The sequence below is a fragment of the Carassius auratus genome, chromosome 41 (assembly GCF_003368295.1).
Source record: "Carassius auratus strain Wakin chromosome 41, ASM336829v1, whole genome shotgun sequence".
Lineage (NCBI taxonomy): Eukaryota > Metazoa > Chordata > Actinopteri > Cypriniformes > Cyprinidae > Carassius > Carassius auratus.
Genome location: NC_039283.1, coordinates 14758254 through 14783850, shown reverse-complemented (window position 1 = coordinate 14783850; position 25597 = coordinate 14758254). Strand labels below are relative to the sequence as shown.

General features: G+C 37.8%; 1 protein-coding gene across 1 annotated transcript; it reads left to right on the top strand.

Annotated features, from left to right (window-relative positions):
• Positions 1 to 2236: 2236 nt before the first annotated feature.
• On the top strand, positions 2237 to 24927 carry LOC113060183 (acetylcholinesterase collagenic tail peptide-like). Its single transcript, XM_026229072.1, has 17 exons — positions 2237 to 2452; positions 3536 to 3645; positions 3788 to 3907; positions 5469 to 5513; positions 5966 to 5992; positions 8539 to 8610; positions 10439 to 10501; positions 10610 to 10636; positions 10754 to 10798; positions 10881 to 10916; positions 11055 to 11135; positions 11225 to 11321; positions 13228 to 13355; positions 13505 to 13624; positions 14583 to 14709; positions 21706 to 21808; positions 22046 to 24927. The coding sequence occupies exons 1-17, from the start codon at positions 2362 to 2364 to the stop codon at positions 22113 to 22115; spliced, it is 1362 nt and encodes a 453-aa protein (XP_026084857.1). The 5' UTR covers positions 2237 to 2361; the 3' UTR covers positions 22116 to 24927.
• Positions 24928 to 25597: the final 670 nt, after the last annotated feature.

Here is a 25597-nt window from a genome sequence, read left to right as displayed (position 1 = left end):
TACCATGCATTGTTTTGTTCATTTTTATAGCTTCTCAGCTGTAGCCACTATGAACCGCCATTCTGTGAATTACAGCAGCATGACATTTCATCATCATATACATTTATTTTGTTTGTTTGTTCTTTTTTCTTTCTTTTTTTTCCTTCCAAAAATCATATAGGTTTAGAACGATGTGAGGGTGAGGGTGAGCTATTCCTATGCTTAAAAAATGCTAACATTGTCTAATAACATATTAACAGACATTTGGCAGTTCCCTACAGTTTTACAGCATATAAAAGATTAACTAAAAGAAGCATTTTCACAGCCAAATCTGAACATGTTTGTACAAAAAGCAGCCACAATATTAAAGCTTTATCATTTTAAGATTATTGTGCACGAACAAAAATGGCCTTACTTGCTGTCGATGGTTACTGTATAAAGTATTATAGTTTTTTACAAATATTTTTCTAATATCAACTTGATAAGAAACTATTAATGAAATCTGATGTTCTTTGAAAGATTTAGATTCCAGGGGAAGTGTCAGAAGAGCCCATCTCTGCTTGTCTTTCTCTCCGTGTCTTTTCCTGTCTGAGGTTTTTGTTCTGCACTCAGTCTGATTGGAGACATTTACAGACTGCGTCTCCCATCAGGCTGTTAAACGACCCTCTTCTTAATTGCTCTGTCATTAATTCTGAGGGAAAGAAAGGCACCAATAAATAGTGAGTAGTGGTTGTCGATAAGTCCTGAAAAATAAGGACACAGAGAGGGAGGGGGAGTTAGACGAGAGGGCTTGGAAAACATCTATGATATTCCACTACAGAGCATGAAGGACATCTTAAAAAAAAAAAAAAAGTATTATTATTTTACATGTTTGTATTGTAACTACTTCTTTATTTGTTGACAATGTTCTCATTAAATAATAATAATAATATTAATAATAATAATAATAATAATAATAATCACAACACTGTAGATTTTAAACTCGGAAAGCAAAATTTTGTTATCCTATAGCTAATCTCAGACAATTTAGTTTAGGGTTTCATGATCCTTTATTATAATTAATATTTTAAATTAGTTTTCATTTATATATTTTCCATTTCCATTTTAATTTTAGTTGTAAAAAAAAAATGTTGTGTGTTTTTGTCAATTTTAATATTTTTGGATTTTCCTATAAATTTTTATGTATATGTTTATTATTATTATTATTATTATTATTATTATTATTATTATTATTATTATTATTATTATTATTATTATTATTATTTTTATTATATTCATGAATTTTTTGCTGTGTGGATGTAGTAAACAGGGTTTACTGAAAGAAAACCATAAATGACTTAATATATATATTAAAAAAATACTTCATTTCAGCTACATTTCACATTTTAATTGAGTGTAACGATGTACTAACATAACTGGGTTACACTTTTTAAGGTGGGCTTGTTATAGTGTAATTATACATTTAAGTACTGAGTAATATTTATTAACTACATGTACTTATTATGTTAGGATTAGGGTTTGGCTTTGGGTTACTTTGGGTTAATTGTTGTTATTATAATAGTAAGTGCATGTAATGTGTAACAAGGACTCCTTAAATTAAAGTGTTATCAGTATCTAAAATAATAATGAAATGAAAAATAAAATTAAAGTTAATTAAAGCCACAGAAACAGCGGAAGACAGGTTATGTTTGCACTTTCTATTGGCACTGGTGGTAATTCTAACTTTGAAAACAGGATTAGTCATAAAATATCTTCAGAATCATTTTGTATATGAGAGAGAATTTAACAAATAGTTGTAACCTGGCTCAGAGGAAGATATGAAAAAAACTTCTCAGAGGAATTAAAGGATAATACAAAACTTCTTCACCTTGCAATGACGTCAAAAGCACAAAAAAAAAAAAATATTAAATTTTGTTGAGACAGTGTGAAATGCTGAAGCAAAATAGCCTCTATTTTGGAATCAGCTCTCTACAATTAGTAAGAAACAAGTTTTGGGTTTCATTCAGCAAACATGTTGCTGGGTGGTGTTATCAATGAATGAATGCTGGTAGCCTCTGGCGTGACACCTTGCTATTTCAATGTCATTTCTATCCACACTGTTTTGTTTTCCCTGTCCATTAGAGGCAGAGGAAACAAAGGCAGCACTGGCAGTAGTAACAGGCTAATATTGGCTACAGAGGGCAGCTGACCGGCTGCCTCATGTATATTTAGCTCAGGCCAATACATGGGAGAGGTGTAACAGACATTGGTTGGCATTCACTTCTACTAAAAGCGTGTATGTGTGTGTGTAAGAGAGAGAGAGAGGTGGGCAGAGAGAGGTGTAGTGCTGGACTGTTTCAGATCACTCCTCGGTCCTATTGGAGGTAGACCGCAGCCGGCAGCATGATTCTTTTCACACTCGGACTATATTTTCAACTCCTCTGCCATGTGGCATCATTCTCTTATGTGGATAATATATTCCCTCGTCCAACAGGTAAGACATCATTATCTCTTGCACATGTTTAGTAGGCTGATGTTAGAGGTTTTCTCTGACAGAGTAAAGTATGTTTGCACATGATATGCAAATCAAATCAAATCTGCACCAACAACATTTTTTTTTGATAGAATCATCTGGTATTTTCATGAATCATGCAAATTAAATTCAGTTGCAATTCAAATTCAGAGTATTCATAACATAAATACGTTGCACTGCTCTTTAGGAAGTCTTGATATAAATTGGGTGCAAGCATATAACATGCACTTTGATTAAAATGTGTCCCAGTATTAAAATATTTGCTTGAATATACTTCAAGTAAAATTTTGAATTTCAAAACATTTGGAGACCACAGCCCTGTAATGAAAATCAAGTTAATATTTTGCCTTATTTCTGCGATTAATTTCCCTACAGGCATCAGTGACTTATCTCTGGTTATTATCTCTAATGGCAAAATTGCTGTGTTTCAGTTTTGTCAGCCAACACTGCAGTGAAAAGTTTAATTAGGCAAGTTGTTTTTGCAAAGTTAACATCTTTCTGGAATTTCTATTTTAATGTACTGTTATCGATTGATTGATTGATTTAAATTAATTTTTAATATGGTCACTTTTTGCTTGTGCACAACAATAATTGTGAGTACAAAAAAAAATCATCAGTATCATTGCACAATTTATTTTATAAGAGATTTTTTACAGCAAAACTATTCAAAGCATGTTAGGTTTCAACTGATGAATCGATACATATTCTGTTCAGTGTGACAACAAAAAGTGGTTGTCAGATATTAGTAGTTCATATTCATATTATATGCAACTGTGAACTGAGAAGTGATGCCTCAGGAAAAAGAATTTTTGTTTTTATAAGAAAAGCTCCGGTATTACATATTTGCAGATACATCTTTAATTTCAGTTATGGAGTACCTTTCATCACACTCCTTAGTTCTTCCACCTGAGAAGTGTCATAGTATCAAAGACACAGTCATGTGTTTCAGTCCCTCTTTTCCAAGACAGTGGAGTCAAACAATGTTCTGCTGGACCACGTGTCTGTTGACATGTTCCTCATGAAACAGTATTTCCCCTCATCTAGATCTCCTGTTGCTGGAAACCAGAAAGAAATTCAACCCCTGCTGTTTACTGAGTCCGCCTCCGCCCCCTCTCTTCCCTCCACCCCCTTCGCTGTGGCAGCAGGGTCCTCTGGTGAGTCCTGATTCATGACAACTGATCAAGCACCTGGTTTAGGTTCCAGGTACTTCAGGGTGTCAATAAGTACATTAATTTGTCCCCATGACCACAATATTCAATGGTGACAAACTGTACATTTCTGGGACTTATCTTATAGACTGTGACTGTTGTTCAACCAAATGAATGTAACTCAGAAGACGAGCACAATCCCAAACCCCCCACGTGTTGCCCAGGGCCTCCAGGACCACCAGGACCACCAGGACCTCCTGGCATTCAGGTATGTGCTTCAGATTTTAATGTTGAGGACAAAACTACATAGATATGTCCAACTATGAAACAGCAGACTTTAAGGTGTATTAACATACATTTTTTGGCACAAAAATGTACACGATTTTAAAATGAAAGCATGCATTAGCCTTTTTCATACTGAGTGAAATGTCATCCCACAATGATCTGTAGTTGTTCTGTTTGTTTACACTGTTTAAATGGCAAAGACTGTGTACAAGAGCATTTGACAAACTAGACAGAAAGAAGGGCCAATGAGAAAAAGGAAACATTTTGTTAGATTTGTTTAGATGTTCAGAACATACTAATGTATTCATGTTGCTTTCATATGGTTTTGAAAACCGTTTATACCATTTCAGTTTAATGCTTTAACATGTTATGTGGCATAACTATCAAGTAAAAGGATTTTCCTTATTACAACTTTAATACATGTGGGTGTACAAATCTTGATCATTATTTAATTTAATCTATGTTTACAAGACTCATGAATTATGTATTAAAATGTATGTATTTCAATAAGAATTATTAATTCATTAATGCTTTATGGCACATTTTACAACCTAACCTTGCCATTTAATAAAGAGGTAGAATTACATATAATTGTTTTCTGCATGTTTCTAAATGTTGGCCACTCCACATGACCTTTATTTGGTCATTTATTTGGATAATATTATTTATTTGGATTTATTAATGCCATTTTTATTTTTTTAATTTCTGAACATATAAATCAATCCAGACAAAATATCAACAACCCATAAGCTATATTTACATGTACAAACCCTGACAAACTCAAACTCTTTATAGTCACATGAGTTGAGTTGTCACAATGGTCAGTTCCAGGTCTGTAATTAGCCTTCATAACCCTCTCAGCATGTGAGACCCATGTGAGTTCCCCAGACGTCTTTCTGTAGTTACACAGATGTGACCAGTTTGGCCACCAAGACACAGCAGGCCATTAACGCCCCACATTTAGAGCAGATAGATATAGACCTTTTTCCATTGCCGGCCTCTGCTGCATCGTACCATTCTTAGAAGCAACCCCAAGAGAGACACACACAGACACTCAAAACCCCAAAAGAGAGTTCACCCCGGCCCTGCAAGTTCACTCCAATCTCAATACAGTTTCATCTCTGTCATTTGTTGTCAGTTGTGTAGCGAATATTTCTGAGGTTGTCAGCCAAGAACATTATGCATCCTGTTGCAATACAGGCATAGGTTGTAAAGATGTAGTACATAAGGAACTATTGGGAAGCCATTCGTTGGCTGATTTCTTCAAAAAGTATAAATACTGTGGCTCTGTGGTGCTTTGGTCATCGTTTTGTTCACTCCGCCTGACAAAAAAATCACAGTATTCAGTGAATTGGGTTTGGGGCAGGGCTATTATTTTTTCGTCAACCAATAGAAGGCGGGAGAAGTATTTGGAAAACCGGTTTGGAAACAACAATTATGAGTTCTGGTCAACACAATTGGTTAGAATAAATACTTATGGTTACTGTGGCTTTAGCCAGATGTTTTGGATAAGCAATAAACAGTTATGTTTGTTTTATGATCAGGGTCCAGCTGGACTGCCAGGACCAAAGGGACCAAAGGGAGATAAGGTATGATGCATGCTTATGTAAATATATACATGCACACACAACAGCATGAAAAGCAATTAAGAACGAGAGCGAAAGGAAGCTGATTAATTGGTCAAGTGAATTAAGGAATTATTCTTATCATTCTTTTAAATTATTCTTGTTATGGTTACACTTTATAGTATAGTCCTGGTCAGCATGTGCATACTATGTAGTTATTATAGTAATTATAAGAACTGTGTAATAAATAGGTACTAACACTAAACAAGGTTTAGAAAACACAAAAGCAGCTGAAACATTCTTAAAAGATGTCTTCTATTTTTGCTTTGCAGATGAATGAAAGGGCAAACTTGCACAAGAAATTATGACTTTATAAACTTTTCCTATATAAATCAATGACTCTCAAGTCTATGTATATTGTAACACACTGATAAAATGACTGTTCTTATTCCCTCCTCCCCTTCTCTGTGTTGCAGGGTGAAATTGGAAGACCTGGACAAAAGGTGAGACTCACTGTCCTCTGTTTTCCAATAAGTGGATTTACTTTGAAAAAAGGAAGAACAAGGAATATGAGATGCAAACAATTTTAAAGCTGCAGCATAACGTGAGCTGAAGGAAAGTAAATGCAAGTCCAACACTGACACAGGTAGACAGGTCACATGATCTTCAGTATGTTATTAGTAGCAGAGAGCTAAACATCAGGGGACACTTGTAGTCACCATCATTAGGCTCATTCCACAGTGGAACATTCCCATGGCTCCTGTCCCACAATCACGTTGTGAACTTTTGTGGTTTCCTGAAAGGCATTTGGGACCGGAGTCAGTAATACCTACAGCAGGGCTGTGGGTAAACCGAGAAGCCACTAAACCACTGCAAAGGATTTTGGGTGTGCTGGTGCATTGTTTCACTCCAGACGGGCACTGAGAGTGGAGTGCTGCTGGTGTAGGATGCTTTGTAGCATTGCATAGTAATTTAGCTAAGCGCTGCTGGGGCAGCCCAATAAATCATTCCCTCTCCCACAATGCCCGGCTCCTGCCCTTAACGCATTATTTAATTAAAGCCAGGAGATATCTCTCTCTCTCTCTCTCTCTCTCTCTCTCTCTCTCTCTCTCTCTCTCTCTCTCTCTCTCTCTCTCTCTCTCTCTCTCTCTCTCTCTCTCTCCCTCTCTCTCTCTCTCTCTCTCTCTCTCTCTCTCTCTCTCTCTCTCTCTCTGATGGCTGTTTTGTCCCTCAAAGCACTCTGAAGACATGTTGTCCTCAGCTTGTCCTTACTGCCCTGAAATATAAATGTTGTTATCATTCACTACAATAAAAAATTAACTAATAATAATAAATAAATAAATAAATCCAGCAATTCAAAGTTTAAACAAAATATAAATATAAGATTATCATGACTTGTTCAGGGGAAAACATGGCTTTAGTCCTTTTAGATTGCAATGCTACATTTGATTTGGTCCTCCATGACATTCTTCCCTGCTGGAGATCTGTGTGGATGTTACTGTATTACAGTGATTTCACTCTTATTTGTCAATTAGGTGTTTTATTGTTCATCTGGGGCATAACTCATCTTCCAAAATATACCTTTTGTTTGTGGTATTCCACAGGGATCAGTTCTTGGACCTGTGATGTTTTCCCTGTATATCCTCCCCCTGGCCTCTATTTTTGATAAATATGCTGTGTCTTTGCATCTATATACTGTCAACACCCAAATCTATCTTATATTACAGATTAACAATTAAAAACTCTCTTTTGCCACTATTGAGGGCTTAAAAGAAATTATACTATGGCTTTCAAGAAATTCCAAATGTTATGTTTGGTTCAAAGAAAAACTTGATTTTGATCTCACTTGTCCCACAAAATTTGCAGTGTGCCAGACATTTGGACATCCTATTTGCCTGCATCTTAAAGTTGGACAAACGGATATCTGTTGTTGTCAAGTCACTCATCAACTTTTCCTTCTTGCTAAAGTTAATCTCTTTTTGATCCATGAGCAATTTTGAAACCGCAATCCATGTCTTTGTAAAATGTCTGTTTGACTACTGCAAGTTGCTGTATTATGGCGTTACTCAAGCTTCCATTTCTCATCTGCAGCTGATTCAAAATGCAGCTGCTGGATTGTTCAAAGGAAAGCCCAAATATAACCACATTACACCTATTTTACACCTATGTGTTTACTTGCTGCCTGTCAAGCATAGATTATTTACCTACAAAGCCCTCAAAACCTGGCACCTCAATACTTAATTGATTTATTATTCCTGTATACTTCTTCTAGAACCTTAAGATCATGACCTTGGCCTACTCACTGTTCCCAGTGTTAAAATAAAAAATCAAGGTGATCGCGCTTTTGCCGCTGCTGACTTCCTCTTCACATTAGACAGGTCCCATCCATTACATTTAATTTCTTTCTTAAGATATATATTTTCTCCTTGTATTACATTCCTTAATGTTATTTTGGGTCTCTCTTGTACACTGTTGATTTTCTGTTGCATGTTTATTTAGTTTTTATTTCTATATCTTATTCCCTTTTAATTCATTGTGATGCTTTTATTGTACAGCAATTTGATCAACCTTGATTGTGTTTACACTACAAATGTGCACTATGAATAAACATTGATTGATTGATGAAAAACGTAATGTTGCCTTGGTAATAACTGAAAAATATTTAAGTGGTAGTACTAGAATTGCTAAAACAAAAAATTAAATGAAAATAAAGATAAACATAATTGATTGATACAGTATTCCATCTGTGCTAAAATCCATAATATAGCAACTTCTGTAATATAAGGTATTATTTTATCAATCAATAAAAAAAGTGTAATACAATTGTTTTAATGAAAATTAAGACAAAGCCAAAACCTATGTACTAAAGATATATAAGCCAAAACAACATCAGCAATCTGAGCTTTCAAAAATAATTTTTAAGCCAAGACATTAATTTCAGTGATATCTGCCAATATGCAAGGACACTTGGAGCTGATTTTTTAAAGCTTATAGTACCTTTAAATGTATATTTCTCTCTTTGTGTAAAAAAATTCTATATGTGTTACAGGGACACACTGGCCCTCCTGGTCTTCCAGGGCGACCGGGACCAAGTGGATTGCAAGGACCAACTGGGCCTAAAGTGAGTAATTATTTCCATCATCACAACTGAACACAATTCCTGAACCATAGAATATAACTGTATTGTCTCTTTGTGTTAGTTCCTGTCTGTGGTACATGGTATGAAGTTGTACTGCAGGATATTTTTGTGGAAACCGTGACATACAGAGTGCCTATAAAAATAATTCTTACCCCTTAAAATGACTGCTTTAACTTTTTTTTTTCCACATTAATCTACACTCCATACACTATAATGACAAAGCAAAAAACTTTGCAAATTTATGAAAATTCAAAAACTGAAATTAGTACTTTGCATAAGTATTTATACCCTTAATGCAGTACTTAGTTGAAGCACCACAGTCTTTTTGGTATGATGCAACAAGCTTTACTGTCCCTGCTGCGGAAAAACAACATGAGGCTGCTACCAGCACATTTATCTTTTGGGATGGTACTCTGCAGGTGATGAGCAGTGCATGGTTTCCTCCAAACATGATGTTTGGATTTGTGTTTCATCAGACCAGAGAATCTTATTTCTCACAATCTGAGGGTTCATTAGGTGCTTTGTTGCAAATTCCATGTGTTTTTTCATGTGTCTTCACTTTTGAGAGGATTGAGTTTGGCCAACATGTCGTGTCCAGTGTCGACACGGTGAAAAAAAGGCAGGAATCTCTTTCTGTCTGTCTGTTTGCATTTTTTTATGTTGAGAACGGGTCATCTAATAGACTTCACGCGTGGAGGGTGTGTTGCTGCGGACCCAAGGGAGTGCAGTGTCGCATTTTGGTGCAATATAGACACGCAATCCGTTCAGAACGAACAAACTTTTAATAAACTACAGAACAGCGCAAGCTGAAATCGGCATGCTTCACGCTGGCATGGTTTATATACTCCGAGAATGGACACTTCCCTAGTGATACAAAACACACAGGCCTGTTAAGAGCAATACTTTTAATATAGACAAATTATTATTAGGCTGGGCTACTGTCTGTTTTTGTATGACTGCTGTATTCCAAAATATTTTCAAAGAAAATGAATGGGTTCATATGATATTACTAAAAAGAACACTATTTCGTGCATTTGATGTAATGAAATGTGTTTATGCAGTTTAAGGTACAAAAAACCACATTATTTTCCACATGCTGTACATATTTTTTCTCCTCTATGCTCCTGAAATGTGTCGTTGTTTACAAAGCTCATCGTTCTGAAAACGAGGTGTACACTGATTGGCCAGCTATTCATTGCATTGTGAATGGCCCAAATGCTTCAAGCGTGTGATGGAAATGTTACGCCCCTTGCCATACTGTGATGCATGTCCCGATCAGAACAAGCACGACAAGACAAAAACAATAAAACCCATTAAAATTAGCAATTTGTTGCATCCCGTGGGGACATAATTATGGATTACAATGACTTATACCAAAATCTTTTTAAGACAAGTCACTCGACGGCCATATATATATATATATATATATATATATATATATATATATATATATATATATATATATATATATATATATATATATATATATATACACACACACAGAGAGAGAGCTGGGTAGTAACTGATTACATGTAATCTGGATTAAATAATCAGATTCCAAAAATGTAGTACTTGTAATTAGATTAAATCACATTTAAAAACTATAGTATATGTACTATTACTATTACTACTGTAGTGTATGGTACAATCTTTAAACTAATTAGCTATGAACTTTTAGTGCAGATACTAATAGGGGAAAAGTTGTGTTTCTACAGCATGAATTGTAATGGACCTCAACAGTATACACAATGATGTGACAGCATGGTAGTGTGATTAGTGTCCATTGAGGTGATCCCTGTGTTTTTAACAGGGGGAGAAAGGCGACCCTGGGCTGATGGGCATGCCAGGGGCAAGAGGACCAATTGGACACAAGGTCTGGACAGTCTTTGTTTCCTGAATTAGGACTGCTGCTGTCATAATGCCTTGTCATATGCAGACAGAATAATACACTTGTGTGCTGAATATTATTAATTTATTGCAGGGTTTACCTGGACATAAGGGTGAAAAAGTGAGTTACCTCTCTGAACCCACTTTTATTCATCCTTAATTTCATGCTTTCATTTTTTTACCGCAGTTGTTCATTGTTAGTTAGTATTCTTCTGCTGTTTTGATGTTGTCCTCATAGGGTTCACAAGGTTTAAGAGGTGTAACTGGCTCAAAAGGAGACAAGGTAATTTACCATAGTAAAATTAGTTTTATATTGGAAATTGTAACTGCTCTAATCCATAATTTATTCTTTTATACTGATTCAGGGATCAATGGGTCTTCCTGGAATGCTTGGGCAGAAGGTCCTGAAAATATTATTGTATATTATTATAAATATTTAATATTTTTTTAAAGGTTATATATAAAAAGAAATGGTCTGTTATTAGTTAACATAATAAAACAAAAGTAATTTTATTTGTGATTTTAAAATCATTTCTCAGGGTGAAATGGGCCCAAAAGGAGAACCTGGAAGCTCAGGGAACAGGGGACCCACCGGCCGCCCAGGAAAAAGAGGAAAGCAGGTGATCCATCCCCAAACACGTAATAGCAACATGATAACAGCACAAAAGGACTGGAAATAAAGTACCATTATTATTGATTTCTGATGCAGGGAGCAAAAGGTGACACTGGTGCAACTGGACCCATGGGTCCTGCAGGCCCTCAGGGGGTTCCTGGTCACCCCGGCCCTCCTGGTTTGCCCACCTCAGGTATTACATTTCTATCAGTTCTCAAATCTCTTGTGGTCTCTAAGAAAGTGTAGTTTCATTGGAGAAATTAAATGGAAAATGAAAAACAAAAATGAAAAGTTAATTCTAATAATTAAAATTTTATAAAAATGTATTTTATATATATATATATATGTGTGTGTGTGTGTGTGTGTGTGTGTGTGTGTGTGTGTGTGTGTGTGTGTGTGTGTGTGTGTGTGTGTGTGTGTGTGTGTGTGTGTGTGTGTGTGTGTGTAAATTAAGAAATTAAGAAATAAAATTTTGTACAGCATTGTTTAAAAATTTGAGGTTAAGTTTATTTAACTACTTTTTTAACTTTTAACTATGTTTTTGAAGTGTTATGTTCACCAGGGCTACATTTGTTTGATCAAAAATACAGTAAAAACACTGCAATTGTATTACCATTTAAAGTAAATACATTTTCCAATTTAATATATTTCCTGTGAGTGCAAAACTAAATTAAGAAAAACGTTTTTCTGCTTAATGTTTTTGTTGAAACCTTGATACCTTGAAGAAAGTTAAAAACAACTCTATTTATTTAAAATATCTCACATATATTGTAACTAAAAGTCCTTACTGTCAAATAAAATTATTATATAAAATGATTTATACTCCGTGTTGGGGAAAGTTACTTTTGCATTATTTTTGTGTTATTTTTAAATCAGTGCACACAGCGCCTCTGCACTTACTCACGATTTCTCTCAACATGAGGACAGGAGAGCTGTCAGGATAAATGGAAAAAAGTCTTGGTTACGTACGGAGACGTCTAGGGAATCCCAATACGTCTGTCACCGAAGTGACGTCAAGCGTGACTGACTGAAATGCGGAACTCATGTTACTTATTTGAAAGAGTAACTCTTACTTGAAAAAAAGGAGTCTGACTACTTAACTCACTTTAGTTGTAATGTGTTAACCCCGATACTATTTATATTGTATTAACTAATTAATTAATTATTAATATCATGCATTGTTATTTGAATGTATAAATAATTTTTTAGCATATTATATATCTTTTGAGATGGATTTGTTTAAGATTTCAAGATCCAAGGCATTAACCAGGTCTTGAACTATTTGCAAATAATATTTTAAACACATGCACATTGATTTGTATACCTAATATGTAAAAAAAAAAAATATATTTCTTGTCCTCTATTTGAGAAAAAAGTACAGTAGTTTGCATTCCTGGATATTACTGTCGGTCAATTAACATTTCTATAAAAATCAGTCAAATATGAATTCCACCTCGCTCAATTTGAACGCTTCGTGCTGGAACTCTCGCTCTTCTTATGTGAGCAGTTAACCCCGCCTACTTTGATATGATTGGCTCTCTAAATTATTTCGAAATTGTCTAGCTCTGTTAGATCGTTGTGGCAGAACAGCATAAAATGTAGCATTTAAACCTTTTTGTCATCTGATCTGAGGTTTCTGAGGATTTTGGCCATTTGGCCATCACTAATTATCAATATCTATGGTGGTTACGGCCCTGTCAGGATCACATGATGACATTGCAACATTCGCCATGAGCAGACTGTGAAGCACATGGATCTTAAATCACTGCAGGAAATCCTACCACTGGTCTATTTAGCTTCAACAGCAACCTGATCCATGACTGAAACAGAAGCCCCAAAGGAGACTGACGCCATGACATCATGTCCTTAACTGACGGCCGGAGCAAGCCAAGCTTCTCGCAGAATTACAAACATTATGTCATCACTTTATTCACAGGACAGCTGCTGTCTTGTTTTGGTTTGCGTGCATATTAACTCGATTGCTTTCTCTTCGTGATAGATGAGGCCAGGTTTAGTAGCTCTTAAAATCACTTCATTACTTTGCATCACATGGAGGGTCATTTATGTCTTTAGTTCAATGTTGTTTACCTCTCCTTCAGGACTGTACATGGTAGGACAGAAAGGGGAGAAGGGACAAACCGGCAGGACAGGCCGCTGTGGCTGCAGTGCCACCTCGAGTGCCAGTTCTTCCTTTGACCACTGGGGTAGCTATCCCAGAGTTCCAGCGGTAAGCCAGCATTGCCAAGACAGTTTACAAACTGAGCTTGAATATTCCCAGATATCTGTGTGCATTGCACTGGATTGATTTTTTATTTATTTTTTACCTTTTTTTGGGGGGGGGGCAACATTTGATAATATTTCATATCTGTGCTGCAGATATTTGTGGTAAATAACGAACAGGAGCTGAACCGCCTCCAGACTGATAACGCTTTGGCCTTCCGTAAAGATCAAAGGTCACTTTACTTCAAAGACACTGACGGCTGGATGCCAATTCAGGTGCTCATCAATAATGTTGTCTAAACCAAAATCATGTATACAAGGAGAGTTGGCACATTGTCTTATTTCAGTTTAGTAGTAAGAAAACATCCAAAATACACATTTATTTTTAATTAATTTAATGCACAGTTATGATATTATTACACTCTCTCTCTGTCAGTAGATATCTTATAGAATACATATCATTAAAGGTTGCTTTTTTTCCCCTCCTGCACTAAACCAGTAATTCCCTTCTGAATCACTTTCATACTTACAACTTTACAGTTTTATTCCTATCTTTATTCTGAAGGTTTATGCAGAGGGGTTCATATACGTAATTTACCTGATTTATAAAATGTTATTGATATTATTGATATTTATTTTATTTTATTTTTCTGCTCGTTGACAGTATTTTCGGATTTATGGAGTTTATCCAAAAACCCCATTGTAGAAAAAAAATACCCAATGTTCAGATTTTTGTACTGTAAATGTATGCAAATTAGAGTAAATTTAATTAGGTAGTGCTTCATTTGCTTATTTAAACATAATATTTCAAAAGATTTTAATATAAAACAACTATTTTAATGTACTGTGATTAATCAAAGGGAGAAAGTATAGTGATATCTAATAGTTCGTAATAGTTTTAATAATATTAAATAATATAGAATTAATAATAATAATAATCATTAATAAAAAGTTTTTTGCACAAATTAACATTCATAACATAGTTCTTAATTTAATAGCCCAGTTATGAGACAATTTTTTTCAATTGCAAATATTTCGTTTAGTTTGTCAAATGATTTAAATGAAGTATGAATTGTACTGTAGCATGTTAATATGTCAGCAGCCCAAATAATTTTATGCCAACCACCCAATTACAGTCGTTACAGACTGTTTTTGACAGACATTTTATTTCTTAATAGTTTTACATATATAGTGAATTTAGTTTCTACCTCTGTAAAAGACTCTTTGATTGCAGTTAATACCGTTCCAGTCGATGGAGCGTGATGCCGACCAGGAGGGCTTCTGCGGAGACAGCATCGTGCAAGTTGAGAATAGAGAGGAGTGTGATGACGGAAATAAGGTGGTCACAGATGGCTGTGTCAGTAAGTATCAGCTTGAAACATCAGCACTCCAGCTGACAGCTTATTCCCAACAATATGCTGTAAATGAATATGGTTTGATGTAAGAGTGCTCTCTGAACTGGGAATAATACGGTACTGTTCTAGCAAATGAATCCAAGAATAACACCTTCATTCAGGAGTCATCCCAACATATGCTATCATTCATTACATGGCTCTCTGGAATAATCCATTTTGACTGGTTGATTACTGCATTCAAAATAAAATGTAACATCGTGGGATTTACATAGAAATAATTTGTCATTATATTGTTTAATATATTTATTTGCTTGGTCTGTGTCATTATGGGCTTTGGTTCTTTTGCTTTTGTAGTCACTAAGGACATAATATGGTGAAGTGATATGTACATGTAATGTTGTCAAGACCTGCCTGGAACTACTTTGTGTTTCCCTGAAAATAATTGCACACCTTAAAATGTTTGTCAACCAATCAGAATCAAACATTGAAAGGTCCCATAGTTTTATTTCTGCATAAAATACAATCATTTATTTAATTTATTTTCGTGTGCCATGTAATGAGCTGAATAATATGCAGTGGTTATGCAACTGATCTTGTATTCTTGTCATGCAAAATCTTGTCAAGAGAGTACATTATCTCTCGCTGTAACATACTGTATATATAAGCAATAATACACGAGTAGATGTAAGATATAGCTGTATATCGGCCGTCAAACTTTCATATACTGTCATATATAGTGCAGGGCCACCAGAAGGACCGAGAATCTGACTTCTCTGACCCATTTTATGACCTGAGGAAGCAGGGCAACTGGGAGGAACGCATTCATGCGAGCACTGGGCCATTCGTGGGCCAGGTCATCTCACTGCTTTGATAAATCAATTGGCCAGGGAACATTGTCTTCTGAGATGAAGAGGTCTACCTCTGCCTCCCTGAAGGTAGAGTAGGGAGGCAGAGGTAGATCACAGATCATTTGAACCATTTGGGGATGTAGTCTCCATTCTTCTGGTGCTACATTGCCTTTGGACAGCAAATTCGCTCCTTGGAACAGTCTGCCCAACTGCTTTCAGCAAGAGAAGATTGCAGGAGGAGGAGTCAAGACATCCTGTGAAAGGAGCACGACCTGAGACCGCCTTGGTGAATTATAAAGGCTATCACCGTCATATTGTCTGAGTGGACCAAAATGTGGTGCCCCTTTAAGGCCGGTAGGAAGTCTATCAGGGCCAGAAAAGATTGCCATCATCTCGAAGCAGTTGATGTATAAGCGTTGCTCCAGGTTTGAACAGGACCCATGCAGTGCTCACAAACCCAAGTTGGAGGCTTCTGTCGTGCCTACCTTCCCTCTGGAGCTCAGTCCCAACAGGACACCTGACTGAAACAGGTGAGAAGTTATCCAATGGGCCACAGCTCTGATGCAGCTGTGGGTTACCTTGAGATGAAAATGTCCCAGGCTCCAAGTGTGGGATGGTAAATGCACTTTGAGTCAGTATTGAAGGGGCTGCATATGAAGCAGGGCCAAAGAAATCACAGAGGAGGCAGCTGACTTAAGCATGATAATCCTCTGGAAATCTCAGAGGGGACATGAAGTGCTGAGTTTAAATTAAGCCGCTAGCTGCTAAATCATAAGGGAAAGTTCCAGAATAATCCGTGCCTGCATCTGGTCTAAATTGATAACTGTCCCCAGGAAGACAACTTGCTGACTGGGAGACAGAGAGCCCTTGGCTAAATACATTTTTAGCCTAAGCCGCTTCAGGTGGATGAGTAAAAGCAAATAAGTTCCTCCTTCAATCTGGCAAGCATAAGCCATTTGTTGAGGTAATTCATAATGCAGATTCCCATCTGTCACAGAGGGGAAAGAGCTGTGTCTTCAGACTTCGTAAACGTGTGGTGCCAGCGACAGTCTGAATGTCTGGACTGTATATTGATAAGCCACCCCCTCAAAACAAAACTCTCAAGAGATTTTAGTTTGGTTATTCATAACAGCAAGGTGGTCTTTCTGCTGGACTTTAGGCCTGTCGTACCTCCTATGCTGGGCTATGCATGGCAGGGGCGTCCTCTTCCCTGAGGCAGGTCTAAACCTGACCACATACCATGTGGTTTTGCTGCAGGGTCATCAGCTGGGGACCGTCGCTCATTGATGTTTTGCCCCTTAACCCAGAATGTCTCCTGGTGGCGGGGCAGTGACCAGGGATGTCTTCCTGACACCCCCTGCAGCAAAACCTGATTAGATGTTGCTTCCCAAGCCTTGTCTCGTCATTTCAACCAGAGCCAGTGGCTTGATTTCTCAGCTTCCTCAGAGTACTCTTTGGTTGATCTGCTTAGTGTGGCTCCCCGTAGTCCCAGGTCCTTGAGCAGGCATGATATTGATCTGACCACAAAGCTTCTAGCTCCCACCTCCACCGCGTACAGCCTCACACTCCATCCACTTTCTCTGCACTCTGTGACCAAGTCTGCATACTTCGCCATCTTTCTCTTGTTGGCAGCATCCAGCACCTCCTCCCATGGCACTGTCAGCTTGATCAGTATCACTGACTTCACAGCTGCAGACCACACCACCACGTCTGGTCTTAATATGGTGCTGCATATTTCCTGTGGGAACTGTAGCTGCCTTCCCAGGTCTACTTCCATCTTCCACACCACCCCTGCTGTTAATAGCTTGGCGGTTGGTCTCTTACTGGTATGCATTGTGGGTTCCCCCTGCCTGAGGAAGTGTATCTGACATCGACTCTCTAATGGACTCGACCGACTTTTCTCCAGCACCCCTGCCAGCTTCCTGAGCACTTGGCCATGCCGCCAACTGAGCCAACCCTGTGTCAGTGCTTTTTTACAGCCTGACAGAACATGCTGGAGTGAGGCTTTAATGGTCCCGCAGAGGTCAGAGGATTGCTCTGTTCCAAGCCACTGGTGGAGGTTTTTAGGGCTCGGGAGGGTGTTGTATGTTGCCCTAATACAGAAACTTAGCCAAGCCTGTGGAAGTTTCCAGAACTCTGCCCAGCCGCTTGCTCGGCTCGCAAAACCCTCCCAAGTTGTCCACCACCCCTGCTGCCCCTGTGCCACAGACCTTACTCTGAGCTCCTCCTGCTCAGTCCTGGTGAGCTCTGCAACAACTAGGTCCTTCCTCTCCTTCCTACTTGCCTTGGACCATAGGATTGGTGGCTCGCTCCATCCTAGGCCTGCCTTGCAGTCTTCACATCACCTTCTGCACCTCCTCCTTAGCCCTCCATTTCCTTCCAGTCTCAATTCTGGCATTTGCATCACCCACTGCCCTGTCTGAGGAATCCCTTAATTCCATTGTACTTTACAGGTAGCTTGCTTGCGTCGATCTTGGATAGGCCTTCTGATAGCTGCCGAAGGATGAATTTCCCCATGTCCTTGTCTGAGACACCAGATGTATATAAATAGTCTTTATATAGTCTTTCCTGGCTTCGGATGGGCTGATCCGCAATGTTGGGGATATCTTCCCTGCTGATGGTGACTATCATTTCTCTCCCCCTTTTGTAATCAGAGGCTCCTTGACTCCTGTGGCTTGAAATTCATTCTGGCCCAGGTGATCAGCTCATCCAACCTCTTAAGCAGCCTGGTTGTACATGGGGCAGTTTGTAGCAGGTAGTTAATGTTGTCCATATAGCTCCTTAGGGACGGAAGCCTCTGACCTGCAAGCAGCCAGACCCCACCCACCACCTGCCTTGCCCCGATCAGGATGACCTCAGACGCTGCCACAAAGAGGATGGGAGAAATGGAGCATCCCATTGCGGTCCCTGCTTCCAGTTGTTGCCAACCAGTGGTGACTTTCTTCAGTGCAAGGCACATGTGCATGTCCTGGTAGTAGTTCATGATCATGGTCCTGATGTTGCGTATGGCACTGACCCATAGGCATTAGCGAGGTCTAGCAGATCTTTTTTTCTCCCTCTTAGTGGTCTGGATCGGTTCCCAAATCATAGAAGCATACTCTACACAGCCAGGGAAACCTAGAGTCCTTTCTCACAGCTGGTATTGATGTAGTTGTTCTCCGTAAGGTAGGTGAACATTCTTTTGCCATCAAAGAGAAGAAAATTTTCCCCTCCACATTCAGTAGAGCTTTGCTCCTGAACTGCTCTATGGTTACGTTCTGTCGTTTGGGAATAGAGACTGCCGCTGCCCTCTACCACTCAGATGGTATGGTCGGCTTAATCCAGGTGATTCTCATCAGGGTCCATAACAGCTTCAGTTCTTATTCAGCTTTTACAGTATTCCGTTTGGGCCTGGTGCTGAAGCAGATCTTGCCCGCTGGAACATGTGCCTGATCTGGTTGAACTTTGGTGGTGATGCGTCAAACAGGCCTGATGGTTCTGAGGGTCTAGGCACATACCCTGGTGAGTCTAGGGGGTTTTCCTTGCTGGGTCACTGTACTGAGTGCGGATTTACTCCTGCAGTTCTTCTTTGGAAACATCCAGAATTCCACTTGTCTTTTCCTCAAGGAACCAGCGTGCATACCGGAATGGATTCCTGAAAAAAACTTAATCTTTCCTTCTCCTTCCTTTTTCTCCATCTTCTGATGCTTTCTACCCTCCTGAGGTTAGCAAGAAATCTTCTGATCTCATCCCAGAGAGCTTTAAGACTGTCCTTCTCAGACTCCTCTGCCTTCCTCTAACGATTGTGGAGCTGCCTTCTGCTTATCATCAGGTCATCGATCTCTTTCTCCCTCCTGTCTTTTGATCTTATTATGGTTGCTCTAATGGTCACCTCACTGTATCTGTTGCTGCATTCTTCATACAGGATTTCCCCAAACAGGTTTAGCTTGGCTACCACTGACCCGCACAGAGCTTTTTTGCAGCAGCCCACTCAGATGTTCGTCCAACTTTCTCCACTCCTTAGCCTCTTTGGCCTTTGGCCAATTGATCTTGTTCCTTTGTAGTGGGTTCTTCAGATTCCTGGCCCTTTGGCTCAATTCCGTTCTTGGGGGTGCTATGGAGTTCACTTCTTGGGTTTCATCAACATCCCTTTCTTCCTACTCCTTCCTTTCCTCCTGCTCTGCCACTGCAACATTGGGCTCATTGGCACTGTGGAAGTCAACCCAGCCTTGGATCCCATTTGTCTGACCTGCCAATATCAGGGCAGTGCAAGGTTGAGGGACTCTGGACCAGTGTATACAAATGTATACATATTTTGAAAGCTGAGTAAAAAAACCATGATGTATGGATTATTAGGATCGTACAATATTTGGCTGAGATACAACCAGTGCTTTAAGTGGCCCAAAAGAGGTGCCGGTACTCTATTATAGCCTATTTTATTAATGGGGGGGGGGGGGGGGGGTTGGGGGTGTCTGTGGTCTTGGGTGATGGGATGGGGGGCTTATGATATTAGACTTCGTAGCCTATAATAAAATATAATGAATTTCAAACCTTAACTAAACACATTTTCATTCAAAGATTAACTGTCTGTCATTACTCTTTCTGCCACAAGAAACAGCAACATTAAAATAAATGAACTTTAATGTCATTGTAAAAAAAAAAAAAAACTGTTGTAACAGTGCGTAAATCAGACCTTTCTGTAACGCTAACGTTAATAAGCTTAAACGAAAATAACGAAATAATTGTGTAGCGGAGTATTTTTTGTACACAGTGCCGCGTACTGTCAATCACTCCTGTACTCGTGCATCACTGTCCTCCTCGCAGCTGCAGCAACTTGCGCTCTCTTCATCAAGCTTTAAAACAAAAAGGGGACAAAAAGATCATATTGTCTTTGTGCATAGGCTATAGATTAATTAGATTAATGAATATCTAAATTTGTGCCTAGCCGCCTACGGTATTTTTTTAGAACTTAGAAAAAAGATGCTGCAGCCAATGAGCAGCCAGCGGGGGCTGCAGGACGACTCAACCTCCGCAGACAGTTTTTAATGTTAATCAGACAATAAATACTCAAGATTTTACTTTAGTATAATTTTCGGGACAATTAGGGCCAGATTCAGGAGTCGGGACAACAGTTTAGATTTCGGGACTGTCCCAAATTTTTCGGGACGTCTGGTCACCCTACCTGAAAGAGCTGCATTACTTCATTACGTTGAGTCTGACCTGCAGTAATTTCATTCAGATTAGGTGAGGTGTCAGTCAGCGAATCATCTGATTCTGATTTTGTTCTTTCAGTGTTCAGAGTCTGAAGCCAAGAAAACATATTAAGTGTAGATAACTGTATTTGATTGTTAACTGAACCGAGTGTACACTCATAACGAGTTGCACACACCTTCTCCGGCCACGTTGAGTTATTGACACTTAACAGTGGGAAAAGCGACACATGCGCTATTCACTTGTATAACTTAAGGGTGAATGGGTAATGTAGTCTCTGCTTTCGGTGGGATGAATTAGGAAGCTTGCATTATGAAGGGCGCTCTGAAAATCGGCAGTGCAGGTAAAAGATTAAAACCTCTATTAAAAAAGATGTCCAAATGAGCGTACCGGTACGCTAAAAGCACGTTCTGGGCGCACGGAGAGGTGGCGGTACGCTCAAGAGCTGTATTTGGAAGTGGCGGTACTGAGTACCAGTGCGTACCGGCCCACTTAAAGCACTGGATACAACTATTTGAAAATCTGGAATCTGAGGGTGCAAAAAAAAAAAAAAAACTAAATACTGAGAAAATCACCTTTGAAGTTGTCTAAATGAATTCTTATCAATGCATATTATTAATCCAAAATTGTTTTGATATATTTACTGTAGGAAATGTACAAAATATATTTATGGAACATGATCTTTATTTAATATCATGATGTTTGGCCTAAAATAAAAAATATGTAATTTTGACCCGTACAATATATATATATATTTTGGCTATTGCTAAAAATATACCCCAGTCTCTTAAGACTTAATCTTCTGTGGTCCAGGGTCACATATGTTTTCTAATTTGAGTTCAGGCTGTAAAGCTTAAAATGTTGCTTCCATATACGTAAATTTGCTACCACACAGCTGCCAGCTTTTTACTGTAAATTTCACAGATATTTTTTTTTATTTTCTCCTCTTATCTCTTTTTCTCAGAATGCAAACTTGCATATTGTGGGGATGGATATCGCTATGAAGAAGCAGAGGAGTGTGATGGAAAGGATTTTGGCTTTCACACATGCAGATCCTTTTTGCCTGGGTAAGACTGTTCAAGCCTATTTAAAAAGGATAGGGCAAAGCTAAAATCCCCCTTGAGGAAAATTAGCTGTTTTCTTGTCCCTGTTTTCTTGTGCTAGTAGATAGCACAATATTATATTAAAATAATATTGTAAAAGAATTTTGATTTGATTCATATATATATATATATATTAATGTTGATCCTTAACAAAATTTGGTTAAATTTGTCCAAATAACATGCATGTCTTTCTGTTCACAGATCTTATGGACATCTCAAGTGCACCGCTGATTGTTTCATTGACTCAACAAACTGCAAGTATTTCACATGAGGACTCAAGAAAGCAGTGTCTTATTTCAAATGACGTGATCCATATAAACGACGACACTGAAAATGTAGATTTCAGCAAATAAACCGAGTGTAAAAATTATTGAGGGGAATTATCACATTAACACATTAGCTGAGCTGTTGACGTGATGCTGAGAGGCCATGTACCTGACTCGTGAAAAGAATGCTCTGCAAAGTCAAGGTTGGGCTTGCACACTTAAGAACTCTAACAGGACTTCAGACGCCATTCTCTGTTTATTCTGCCTCTGCTGCCTGCTGCTCAGCCCTGGCTCGATGTTTGGCCAAAGTTTTTGGCCACACTAAGAGGAAAGAGGTAAGTTGGGTGCCTCTTGGAGATTGCTAAAGGACTCAATACCTCAAAGTACTGTAGTATTGTTTCAGAGGAGGGCCGTTTTCTCCTGGTCAACCCCACCTTCCTCACACAGGATGGTCTATATGTGGTATGCAATGTGACTTTGTTACCATAATATTTTGCATGAGGCTGAGATTGCTGTAGACATGTCAGCAAAGATCATTACCAAGGCATGTACCTGAAAAAACAAAAGTGGCTCATATCTTTAAATGTAATATTATGTAGGCTTACACCAAACTGGTGCTTGGCCCTGAAAGAAACCGAATAATTTCATTATCTTAAATGACACTGATGATCATTAAGGTTAGTACAGTTTTGCATACTAGGTCCAAAATTAGCTTCTTGCCATTCAGCCCAATAGTGGTAATACAAATTTAATTTAAGAGCTCATAAAATGGCACAATTATAAGCCAAATGATTGTTAATTTGATAAAGATATTTGTTCAGAAGTACCAACATAAAATATACCATCATTCAGTATTTTATATATATTTTTTGATAGTAATCAAACATCACCAAAAATGATTCATGATTCAGTGAGTGAGTCAAATAGTCACTGACTGAGTCTGATTCAAACACCTTACTCAAAAGCAAATTCAAGGCTGTGTCGTAAAGAAATGTTAGATATGTGTTTGTTATAAATAAATATGTAAGGTAAATGTGTCCCAAAGTAGAGAGGGCACAGGGAAGGGAAAGGGAATGTATATTCTGATTGGAATTCACCCTATAATGATGCTTTTGTTCATATCTTTGCAAATTAGGCATCACGGTTCGCACAATTTGTTCCTGTGTTCAAGAAATACTAGCATGACCTCTTACGAGATCAGAATCATGAAATCACATATGGAAACAATGACTAGACCTTGAATTTTGTTGAAGTAAGGTACATATTTGTCACATTTTCGACCATTTTCCTCGCCCTTATTTGAAACACTACCTCTCATAAACAATTTTTACACTAGTTTTGGTGGTTTCTTATATTTGCATTATGTTTCGGTGACCCAAATGGCCAGTAAATCCATTTACTTACTCAGCAAATTCCCATTTTACGTCAGTTTGGCACATGGCAGGTGTTATTTTTGGACCCTAAGTATAAAACGTGTGTTTTCACAGACTACTTAATGTGAAAAAAGGCAGCATAAACTCAATAATACTAATAAACCGTAGACACGATAATAATACTGACTGACGATATATTATTACAGATGTTTAAGATTAGAAGACCCTGCTTTCCAGGCTCTCTGTATGTTTTTGGGGTCACACTTAGTTTAACATTTCCATCATATCTCAGGAAACCACTTAAAGATATCCATAACCCCTCCACCTCCATGTGTGGAGCAGGGTGCACATATTCCACAATTTAGCTTAGTTCCACACTGTTGTCTTGTGCTTCGAGATCTTGAAGTAAAGCAAACACTGAATGCTTATTTATTTGGGTTATGGGTCTGAAGATCTTAAAAAATGGAGGAATAACCCACCGAACTCGTGAGGAAACTTAAATGTTTTAAAAGTTGCCAATTTGTGTGAATTCATACGATGTGATTTGTAGACAAACAAAGCATGAAGCTCTGTCCCTAAACTGAACTATCAGTGGGGCGTTAAGCAGATTGTGTGAAAATATAGGAATGGGATTGTACGAATTCATTCAACATTGCCGTCAATTCATCGAAATAGTTTGGAATTGCTGTGAGGTTGTGTTGGTAAAACCATACAGTATGTGAAGGCTCTAAAGCGGTTTTTAAACATTTTGTACTGTCTTCTATTGCAGAGGTAGCATTTAGCTGCTATTCAGGCTAAAGACTGTTGGATTAAGGCTGGACTGTTTAGATTGTCCCAAAGGCTTTAAACTGATTTCTACACAGTGCCAAAGTCCAGTCTGAATATACCTCAGCATATATGGTGTGCTTTAGCCTTTGTGATTACAGGACCTGAGGTGTAGCATAGAGCACGCACTTACTGTTCAATTCAGTGAAATCTTGCTTAAGTATCTTTTGAATTACATGACAAGTCAGTTTTCCATAAGCTCTGATGCATTTGCTACAGAAACCTCTTTGCTTACATTTCTGGGGTGATATTCCTGACTTACCTGTAGATTTCATGTGAAATATTATGGATAGATTATCGAAATAAGTGTCTTGAATTTATTATTCTGGTGTAACTGCATGTTTATATGGTATACTCTTGTTAAAAAGAGCAAAATTGCCACACACATTAATGGCCTATAACAGGCAGACATTTTTTGATTTAAAGTGCATTTTGCTCGTAACTGACTGTTATCCTCATTTTTGTACAAATTGAGGAAAGATGTTAACATCAAATGTTGCACAACAAACAAATACAAAAGAGACTCTATGTTTTGTCCTAGTGTAATTTGAAAGCTGTTCTCAATATTAAAACATGTTAGATACTGTCTTGTAATGATGTTAAAATAAAGCTTGAAAAGCTAATGTTCACTGTTTATATTGGACCAATTTATTTTCTTCTCATTTTGTCTTCGTATTCTTTCATCAAAAAGTTGTAATCGATTATACAATATTATCAATGCTAGTTGGCCAAAGTCAGAGCCAGTCTGTGGATTCTGAGCAGTCGGCTGATGTCCTCTGACTGGATGGAATCATAGAATGAAAGTTTTAAAAAAGAAAAATCGATCTATGTCTAAAGTTCAAAACAGGTCTTTGTTTATCGCACACTGTGAAATCTGTCATATCCAACTGGCAAATGTTGTGAAATGTATTCCAGCCTTCAGTCATTTAGTCTGTGATGTTACCATTCAAAGAGAAAGTAACCATTAAGTCAGAGAGTGTATGATGCCTAGTGTTAGAAAATCTGTTCCAATTTGAAAAGTTGTGTTCCAGCTTTACCCTTACGAAAGAAAAATATATTTACCAATATATTTCTTAAAATATATTGTGATATATTGTAATATATAATTTTGCCTTTTTATTTTATAATATTTTATATATTTGAATACATTTAATAATATATTGATGATACATATATTATATAATATATTGCAAAATATACAAATGATTACCGCTTTCAATATATTGGAATAAATTGGAAAAAATAAATATATATAAGAATATATACCTAATATATCACATGATATTTTC

Excerpts from the sequence above, each read along its gene's own strand:
- LOC113060183 (XM_026229072.1), top strand. The coding sequence starts at position 2,362 with ATGATTCTTTTCACACTCGGACTATATTTTCAACTCCTCTGCCATGTG. Across the intron at positions 5,514-5,965 it reads AGGGACCAAAGGGAGATAAG|GGTGAAATTGGAAGACCTGG; the intron begins GTATGATGCATG and ends TCTGTGTTGCAG. Across the intron at positions 21,809-22,045 it reads TGCAGATCCTTTTTGCCTGG|ATCTTATGGACATCTCAAGT; the intron begins GTAAGACTGTTC and ends TTCTGTTCACAG.